Raw genomic sequence first — 10,029 nt, forward strand, 5'->3', positions numbered from 1 at the left:
CTCCTGGGGCAGCCGCTCTAGTTAAATCCTCACCTTTCCCCTCTTGCACTCTTGCTGTGGCTGAAAACGCTACCATCTGCAACGCCGCAGCCCCTCCAGCTGGTAATGCAGCCATTCGGTAGTGCCACGATTTGATAATGCTATCATTTGGTCACGCTACAAACTGCCCAAAGCCTCATGAGTCCCCTCTGCTCCCAGGGGACACAGCCACCTCTGCAGGGATGGTGCTTGTGAGCTGTGCCTGAGCTTGGCCTTGGCAGAGCATCTTGGCAAAATTAAGCTGAGCTGGAGAAAATTATATTGGAGAGGGGAGTGAGCTCCTGGGGCATGGTAGGAGAGGGGAGTGAGACATACCTTTGGTGTCGTCTGCGGTCTCTGGAAGGGGAAGGAGCTGCACCTGCATTTATGGGGAGGGACGTGCTCACCTTGCCAAGCGGTCGTCCAGCCAAGGAGCGTGCAAGGCCACAGGCTCCAAATGGCATTTTTCATTAAGATCTACTCAGCTGAAAAAACAACTCTTTCAAACAGTTGCAACACCTCCCGCCACAGGTAAGGCCGAGAATGTGTATGAATTGATAAAAATGCTGACAAGAGGTCTGCAAGGTGTAAGCGAATCCCAGAGACCCCTCATGGGGAATGGCAGCTTTCTAATACAGGGTGTGGACAGCTCTCACTCGTATCACCAGCCATAATGTCTCTTAAAACGTGTTTATTTCACCAACTGTTCCCATCCAGCACTCCACATTTCCAACGAGCTGTTTTCAGGCAAATGTGCTGGGGCTCAGGGGTGCCCTGCATTGGGGGCTGAGCACAGCCGGTGCATCCCAGCACAGCCTCACCAGCTTTGGTCTTTGGCTGTGGAACCAAGGCAGGAGTCCTGAAAAACGACAGGACCCTGCTGCAGTGCCTGTCCCCAGACAGCCCCCCAGCAGGTCACCTCGGGCCAGCCACAGCCCTGCACAGCCCCTGCTCGCCCCGGCCCTGCCGCGGTGGCCTTGGCTTATGTCCCTGCGCTCCCCGGCCTCCCGAGGCAGCTGCTGTGGTTCCCAAGGGGCCGTGCCAGCAGCACACAGTGCTCCCAGGGGCAGGGGGGCCCTGCCAGCCCCACTGTGGGGACAGGCTCCCCAGAGCACACCAGGGCCTGCACGCTGCCCCCCACAGCGGGAGCAGGGTGAACCTCTAGTGGGGCTGTAGCTCCCCAAGGTCAGGCCCTCCAGGGTCAGACCCCCGTGGGCCAAGACCCCCAAAGGCCAGAGCTCCCAGGCCAAGACCCCGCCCAGAGCAAGAACCCCCTGGGGCCGAGGCCCCCCAAGGGCTAGCCCCTGGCTCTCCCCATGCCAAGATCCCCTCAGGGCCAGTTCCCTCCCGGGCCAAGACCTCCCAGATCAGCTCCGGGTCCAACCTCCCCCGCCCCCAGCAAGGACCCCCCGCAAGGCCAGGCCACTCCGAGGCTCAGCGCCGTTCTGGGCGGGGCCGCCAGGGGCCGCTGGCGGCGGCGGGCGCGGCTGGCTCCTTTTTGTCCTGCGCCGGCTGCCGTAGCGCCCGTCCGCGCAGCGCCTCCGCCGCTGAGGGAGGCCGCGCCGAGCGGGGCCGGGCCGGAGGGACACGGGGAGGAGAGGGGAGGGGAGGGACGGGGGGGACCCGCTCTCGGTGGGGTCGGAGCCATGAGTGACATTCGGCACTCGCTGCTGCGGCGGGACGCGCTGAGCGCCGCCAAGGAGGTGCTGTACCACCTGGACATCTACTTCAGCAGCCAGCTGCAAAGCGCCCCGCTGCCCCTCGTCGACAAGGGCCCCGCCGAGCTGCTGGAGGAGTTCCTGTTCCAGGTGCCCAAGGAGCGCGGCGCTCCGCCCAAGGTGGGCCCCACCGCGGGGCGGTTGGGAGGCGACGACTGGCGGGGGCTCTCGGACAGCGGACGGGGGCTCGGAGGGGGCTGCTGGAGGCCGCGGCCCCGGGGAAGCCGGGCGGGCCCCGGGGAGCAGGGTAGGCCCTGAGGGCTGGTGCTCCTGCGGGCACGTAAGGCGTAGGAGGCTGAACGAAGCTCTAGGGAGGGGTGATGGAGGCCGAGGCCACGAGAGCTCGGGACGGGGTCCCTGTGAGGGCTGCTGCAGGACGCCAGGGTTTCGGGAAGACAGGGTCCCTGGGGACTGGTGATGGTGCTTTTTGTCTGAGAGGGCAAGGCCCCGACGGACTGGACAGGACAGGACTTTGTTCTCCCAGACAGAGGTGTGGTGGGGCCTGTGGCCCCTGGGGTTTGCCTGTGGCCCCACAGTGCTGCAGCCGAGCAGTGCCAGGGTTTTCAGATGGCTGTGTGTGGGCTGGAGCTGAACGGGGACCTCCCAGAGAGCAGCAACCAGAAACCACGGCTGCTGCTGAATGTCGTGGAGTGTGGGCCTGTGGCCCAGTGGGCTGCTGGGCCTGGCTGTGACACCTCCCCCAGGGCTGCCTGGAGGTGCCCTTAGTGCTGTTATTTGGAGAGGGAAGATATATTTTTCACTCCAGTGTTGCTATAGATCTTTCAGTTTGTGGGCAGCGCTTGATGGTACAGCAAGCACCAGCCTTGGGCATCCAGGTATTCAAATGCAACCTAGAGCTTTTCTGTTTAAAAAGGTAGGCGCAGTGGTGGTTCAGGAAGGTTTAATATGTGTGCTATACATAAATATTGAGTTTCTAATGCCTGAGGGAAGCTCTCAGCTTTTACTGTCCCTGTCTTTCATCAAAGCAGCTTTTTGTTCTTCAAGAGCCCCAGTATATTTTGCAGCTTTGCATTTGTTTTCTTTCAGAGATTGAATTCACTTCAGGAACTTCAGCTCCTTGATATCATGTGCAATTATTTCCAAGAGCAAACCAAGGATTCGGTCCGGCAGATCATTTTCTCATCTCTCTTCAGCCCTCAAGGAAATAAAGCGGATGACAACAGGATGGCTTTACTAGGAAAGCTGGTTTCCATGGCAGTGGCTGTGTGCAGGGTTCCTGTTCTGGAATGTGCTGCCTTCTGGCTGCAGGTACAGCTTTTGGGCAGGCAGGGCAGTCTGGGGAAGGAGTTTGGGAGTGTGTTGTGATGGGCATGCATGAGGCAGGGTGTCGCCTTACGGTTGGTGGCAGCTGGTTGCAGTCAGCTGCTGCTCCGTGGGAGTTTAAGATGCTACAACAGCTGGCTGCTGCAGCTGCATTCATGCCACGTCTGTGCTCGTGTCTATTCCTTTGCTTCAGGAATAAAGGTAGAGCTTTTGCCGATCAATTTGCGTGCTGCACTGGCGGAAGAAAACATGGTGGTTTTTTTACCATGGGTGAAAGTTTTATTGAATTTTTTTTTTCCTCCACCCAACCTCAGCATGTCAAAAGGGATCAGTGGAGTGTTTGACTGACACAGGGAGCAAAACTAGGGCAGTTTGTGGTCACATTGCCCAAAGAAGCCACCTCTGGAGTTTGGAAAGTAAACTGTCCCTCATGGCACAAGAGGCAGACCTCTCTCTTGACATTTGGGCACAAAATACCTGTATCTGGTGTTTAAATCTGTGAACACAGTATATCAGGATCTCCTATATCTCCTCTTTTCCCATTGAGATTTCCCAACATAGGCCTTGGGAAGTGCATCTTTGTTCCCAGTGCCTTTGTGAGATGTGCAGAAGTCACCTGCTTTACACAAGGAGCAGCACAGAATGGCTGTGCTGGGAGGGAAGGGTGACAGGAGGCGGATCAGTACAGGTTCTGTGGAGTCCCTCTTTTCCCAGCTGTGAGCCTTGACAAAGGAGGAGGGGATGTCACCTGGATAGCAGAAGGTGGTATATTATTTTGCAGGTCAAAGCTTTGAAGTGACATGAGGATTGCACAGAATTTTTCCATATTAAAAATGTTAAGTGTAACCGAGAGGTTACTGAGCTAGTTGTTTTAGTACTGAACTAGTTGAACTACAGGACTACATCACTGAAGTAGTAAAAAAAATCTCTAAGTCAAAATATTGATGTAAAAGGTTTTAACTTCAAACTACAGATATTGTAAACACAAAATATCACATCTATTTTAATATTGTGAAATAGTAATTTTAGTTCTGTCTAAGAGTATCTTTGACGTGCAGAGAGAGAGAAAGCACTCTTTGATTTTGGGAAAGTGGAAACACAAATGTTGAAACAGCGAAACGGCTGGGCAAAGTGGGCAGGCAGAGTGTTTGGGTGACATAAACTTTACGCCAACTCTGTAGAACTTTCTGTGATTTGGTTTAATCTGCTTTTCCTTGTGTGCTGTCCCGCACCCCTGCAGCGAACCCCGGCTGTGTACTGTGTGAGGCTGGCCCGGGCCCTGGTCGATGACTACTGCAACTTGGTGCCAGGCTCCATCCAAACCCTGAAGCAGATCTTCAGTGCCAGCCCTCGCTTCTGCTGCCAGTTCATTACCTCCGTCACAGCGCTCTATGACCTCTCTTCAGGTGAGTGTTTCCAAGCTGTGTCTTTCCAAGTAAGAGACGCTGAATAACACAACACAGATTAACTGTTGCAAGCGAATTAACTGCTGAAATTCTAAAGATGCTCGTGTGGCTGTTGCATCATGTGTCACTGTGGTGAGAATAAAAATAACCAGGCAATGGCTGAAGGGAGAGTCTTTGCTGGAGAAGCAGGCAGGTAACACCTGACACAAAGGGGAGCGTCCTCCACAGAGGGCAGAGGACACGGGGACCTTATTGATTGAGCAGTTCTAGGTGTGAAAGCTGATCTGCCTGGGCTGGGGAGTTTGGCCTCCTTATTATGTGTCACCTACCCAGCAGATAGACTTGGGGCTGTCTGTCAGTCTGACTCCTTCCAAAAAGGGGGGAATCACAAATTTGGAATGTTTCCAAGCTGAGCAACATTTCTGTTGAGTGGTGACAAGAAACACTATCAACAGCATACCCCTGGTGCATTCTTTAACTGCACATGTGACCAGCTGGTGGTACAACCTGTCTCGGGTGGTTGTTGCTCAGACACTAGAAACGTGTAGGTGTCTTAAGATCGATTTATCTTTCCTCAGCGAGACAGATGGAGAGCTCATGGTAGACTAGGAAACAACCCTGCACTAAATAACAACATCATCCAAAAAAGCAAATCCTATTTGTTATCAATAAAAGAAATATTTTGCGCAGTCTTCTCCAGATAAGCAGTGTGGTATTAGTGAGAGAGAGAGGTGCAGGCTTCTTTTTTTTTTTTTTTTTCTTTTAAAGTGTTTGGTAGAGCTTATAGCATAGTCTTCCTCCATATTTAATGCCTGTTTAGTGCAACCACTTGGAAATCCATCCAGCTAATTAAAAGGTATGTTGGAAAGGAAATAACATGAATTATAGGAAGTAACTTTTTTAATCCCTTAGTTTGAAGTGTTATTGGTGACACAAGAAAGGGAAGTTTGCTTTTCAAAGAGTGATCTGTAACTGGGCAGTTTCCACCATGTCCTGAGGACAGGAGTTGATCACACAAACACCACTATCTGTGATACTGAGAGGTCTTGGAAAAAGCTAAAAACTGGAAAATACCAATTCTGTACTCAGTGCATAGTAGTAATTCTGTAGTCCAGGTGTGTTTTCATATAAGTCACTACAGAAGACCTGACTAGATAGTTCTGTGCTGAGCCCTTTGTTGATGCCGTACACAACTCGCAACAAAAGTATGTGGCTCAATCCAGTGACCTGACCCTGTGATGGGATGATGTGAAGTCAATATTTCTCTTGTCTTTACTGAAGCTTCAGTTCATGACCACATTTCACTTCTCACTTGAAGCTTTACATAATCTTATAATCCTTTACCTGTCAGGTGATTGTGTTGTTAAGTTTTTCCACAAAGACATACTTGTTTAGGTAAGTCGTAAAGGAAATTAGTAGAATGACTGGGTTAAGGAGAAAGAAGTGCCAACAAGTCTTTCTTATTTCCTTCCCCATTGTACTTCCTGTGGCAAGGGATAAATTGAGACAGTTTAGAGGAGAAAGTGAGCAGGGGATGGGTGGGAGAGAAGGAAAATGACAAAAGCAGCTTTGCTGGGAAAGGGGATAAATGTTGGCTTTTGGTGGTGGAGAAGGTGAAGTTGTCAGGAACATGGTTGTGTCTTCCGTGGGACACATGAGCACCTAACTTTGGTGTCTTTAAAAAAACAGTGAAGTTGGGGACGTTGTGAAATTGTATTTGTGACAGCGTGGGAGGGGTGTGTGTGAGAGATTAATTAAAGACTGCTGTCCTGTGCTCCAGTGCAAGGCTTGGCCTACTCAGTAATACCTTTCCTATCTTCAGATGACCTCATCCCTCCTTCGGATCTGCTCGAGTTGATTGTTTCCTGGATCTTTGAAGACCCCCGCTTGATCCTCATCACGTTTCTAAACACTCCTATTGCAGCCAACCTGCCAATAGGGTTTTTAGAGCTCACCCCGCTGACTGGACTGATCCGTTGGTGCGTGAAGGCCCCCTTGGCTTATAAAAGGAAGAAGAAAGCCTCCCTCTCAAATGGACATCCCCCCAGCAAAATTGCCAAGGACTCAGCTTCAGGAGAAGACAGAGATTGCCATCAGCTGTACTCAAAACTGCATCTAAGTGTCCTGCAGGTTCTTATGATGCTTCAGGGGCATTTAACGGAGAAGAACCTTTATGGGCGCCTGGGGCTTGTACCCTTTGACCACATCGTTCCGCTCGTTGAGGAAATTAACAGACTGTCTGATGAACTCAATCCTCTCAATGCATCCAAAGAGATTGAACTGGCTCTAGACAGACTGGCTCAGGCTTTGCAAGTGGCCATGGCATCAGGAGCACTCCTGTGCACTCGAGGTATGTTGTCGGTGGGGCTGGCAGAGACCTTAGCACAGAATTATTTTCCTCCCCTGTGTTGATGTCGTACGAGGGAGTTTGGGGATGAGGAGAGCGTCAGGGAATCCACAGACCCACCGTAGTCCCCCACAATCAATGTGTTCACATCAGAAGTAGTAGTTGGCTGCTAGTAGGAAGCAATAGTGCATGAAATATTAATAATTTGGGAAAAATAACTCCATGGAGAGTAGGAGAGGCAAGATCGTTGATGCAGGTGACTGGTGTGTTGCTTTGCAGAGCTCAAGAACTGATCTTCTACCTTCCAGTGTGCACAAGGGGGTTATATCTGGGCACCCAGCACGGGGACAAATTTGAGCCCCTTACAATTGTTTGTAGCTATTTAAAAAGCACTGTTTAATTGTGCTTCAATTTGACTTCTGTGAGTTTGCCTGCTGGAGGAAAGACTGTGAAGCAGATGAACCATGGGGTGGGTGTGCTAGACAAGGAATTTGAAAAGCAAACAAGAACTATTCATCTGGAACTTCTGGCCCTTCAGCTCTCCTGTAATGAGACCCCATTACGGTGTGTGTGATTTCAGTTAAACTTAGTAAAGAAGCCTGCTAACGTGGCTCTCATCAGTCTTTCCTGTTGCCGAAACCATTTTTTCTCTAAAAACTTGCAGAGGTGAAAATGGGAAATGCCTCAGTACAGCACAGGGTCACCCAAACATACTGTTTTCTTGATATGCTCTCTTGAAAATGCGTGATTTTTAGTGTGACCAGAAGGTTTAGATCTTCCTAACAGCCAGAGCAGTTAGTGCAGACCCTGGCTGCAGAGAGTGGCCTCTGCCTAAGGAGGTGACTGGGGCTTTGCCCTGGCTGAACCGGTGCTGCTGGTCAAATCTCAGTGTTCTTCTGGCTCATCTTTGGTAAAGTAGCTCTGGGTGTAATAAGAACAGGCAGAAAAGTGGAAATTTTTTAGCTGATGGCTTGTTTTGGGTGTGTTTTTTCTTAGCTGCTCACCTGAGCACTTGTGTAGAAGTGAAAGGTAGTTCAGTGTAAGTAGCTGCTAAAATACCAGTTATTTCAGTGTTTTGGGGATGTGTTTATCAACAAAGGCAGAAGTTTGTTCTCAGGCTGTTCCTGAAAGAACTCCAGGAGCAGAATATGTTGTTAAATACCTTTGTTTTATCTATTCTGCTTTAGCAGAGGTTTGGAGATGGTAAAAAGGTGCAATTTCTAGTTGATAGACCTCAGAAAAACAAAGCAATCAAACAACAACTCAACAAACCACAACAAACAAGAAACCTTTTCTTTATGCCAGAATTGTTTAAAAAAACCCCAAACTAATACAAAACAGGTATTAGGTAAGCTTTGCATTGCTTTGACCTGGTGCCTTTCTCATAATAAATGCCATGTTCAGTGGGTGGAGTCAAACCTTGTATTACCTATGTTTTAGCTACTTCTTGGTACTATGGTGGTATTGCAAATTCTATACTAAGACTCTGTCTGCCTTGAAATGAAGCTGTGTTTTCCATATGGCAGCGTAGGTTAAGTGTTGAACATACAATAAAGTGCCTATGTGGAATGCTGGGGTAGTAACTGGTGAGATGGAGAAACATTTTCTCTTCTATGGAAGGGTTTGGTCTGAGAGTGGGATTCTGGATCTGTTGATGACTGGAGCTTTTTCAGTAATCTGACCTTCCTAGAAAGGAGAGTGCAGAGGAAAATTGCTTTAATTTCTGCTTTGCCCTTATTGTTATATCTTCTGTCCTCTTTCAGATGACTTGAGAACTGTGTGCTCCAGGCTGCCGCATAACAAGTAAGAGACCTTTCCACAGCTGTGTTTATTTTGGTGCATATCCCAAGACACGCATTTGAGGGCTGTTGAGACAAAAGATCTTCTAAAAATTTGTGTATACTTTCTGGAAATTGGCCTTTATTCAGACATGGTTTAGCACAAGGATGAAGGTGATAGTGCTGGCTGCTGCTTCCCTCCCGTGCTGGACTCTTGACTGGAGGAGACTTTAGTGACTCCCACCACACAGATGATCTTGCCCTGCCTCTGTTAGAACAGATGCACAGAAAGGGAAAATGTCCTTACAGCATGGAACGTGCCCCACAGTTGTCCCTTCCCCATGTCCCAGCTTGTTTTACCTGACCCTAAGCTTAACTGCACTTTGCTTCTTGCTTCTTTGCAAGTGTGGGCTGGGTTGGTTGGTTGTGGGTTTTTTTGGTGGTTTTATTTATTTTTTTTTTTTAAGAAGAAAGGAAGAAGAGGGTGGTGGAAGCTGTAAAAGCATAGTAGAGTCACTGTCCTCTTGCCTCTCAGCAGTGCTGTGTGTTGGTTGTAAATTGTCCTTAGAGCTGGGCCCTTGCAGGCCAGGGACAGCCACAACAAAAGCCTTCTGAATAATCCTTATGCCTCTGAATTTCTCTCCACAGCTTGCTGCAGCTGGTGATCTCTGGTCCAGTACAGCAACCAACCCATGGCGCTCTGCCACCGGGATTTTATCCTCACATCCATACTCCTCCTCTGGGCTACCCCGCACACGCCACGCACCCTGCACTCCCGGCTCACCCGGCGCTCCCGGCTCACCCCGTACAAACGTTCATCCCAGGAATGACATTCCCATACCGGCCTATCCGCTAAAATGCCAAGACTGTACAGTGTACCCGGTTTCCCGTAGTTTGAGGAAGCCTTGCAGATGAAACCAAATGTCTCGGGAACCACATTTTCCTCGTTGGTGTAAAACTGAGTGATGCCCGTGTGAGGGATCAGCTGTTGGCAGCAGGGAGAACACAATCGATGGGGATGCCGGATGTGGATATGGAGGCAGATCATAGGGATGAAAGGAGAGGGTGGGAAAAGGCAACAGAAACTCCAAACCTCTGCAGCGTGTGGAAATTTTTTTGACCCACGTTGTTTCATGTAATCAGCACGTGTGTATTTTCTCAATCATGTATTTTTCAGTAGCCCAGATCTGGTTGCCCAGCTCATCTTGCTCTAGGAGGGTCAAAGGCAGAAGCGTGAGATTTTTCCAGCTAGTCCACTCCAGCCTGCTCCTTTCTTTGTAAATGTTTGTATCTATAGCAACAGAGTATGTGTACACTGTATATTTTTGGAACACAAATGTTTGTTTCAGAAGCACAAGGTAGAGTAAAGCAACACTTCCTATTAAAGGAAACAATTTAAGAAGCATAAAATAACTTGGCTGCTTTATCTCTCAAAAAGCAATAAGGTCTAATCTCTTAGGCCTGTGCCTGTCTAGCCA

At 49.6% G+C, this 10,029-nt stretch overlaps 1 protein-coding gene across 1 annotated transcript; it reads left to right on the top strand.

Annotated features, from left to right (window-relative positions):
* Positions 1-1,639: 1,639 nt before the first annotated feature.
* On the top strand, positions 1,640-9,964 carry INTS15 (integrator complex subunit 15). The gene is made up of 6 exons (XM_065850700.2): positions 1,640-1,856; positions 2,784-3,005; positions 4,261-4,426; positions 6,249-6,776; positions 8,537-8,576; positions 9,200-9,964. The coding sequence occupies exons 1-6, from the start codon at positions 1,665-1,667 to the stop codon at positions 9,405-9,407; spliced, it is 1,356 nt and encodes a 451-aa protein (XP_065706772.1). The 5' UTR covers positions 1,640-1,664; the 3' UTR covers positions 9,408-9,964.
* The last annotated feature ends 65 nt before the right edge of the window (positions 9,965-10,029 follow it).

This window comes from Patagioenas fasciata, chromosome 15 (assembly GCF_037038585.1).
Source record: "Patagioenas fasciata isolate bPatFas1 chromosome 15, bPatFas1.hap1, whole genome shotgun sequence".
NCBI classification, from domain to species: Eukaryota; Metazoa; Chordata; class Aves; order Columbiformes; family Columbidae; genus Patagioenas; species Patagioenas fasciata.

Excerpts from the sequence above, each read along its gene's own strand:
- INTS15 (XM_065850700.2), top strand. The coding sequence starts at position 1,665 with ATGAGTGACATTCGGCACTCGCTGCTGCGGCGGGACGCGCTGAGCGCC. Across the intron at positions 1,857-2,783 it reads AGCGCGGCGCTCCGCCCAAG|AGATTGAATTCACTTCAGGA; the intron begins GTGGGCCCCACC and ends GTTTTCTTTCAG. Across the intron at positions 8,577-9,199 it reads TCCAGGCTGCCGCATAACAA|CTTGCTGCAGCTGGTGATCT; the intron begins GTAAGAGACCTT and ends TTCTCTCCACAG.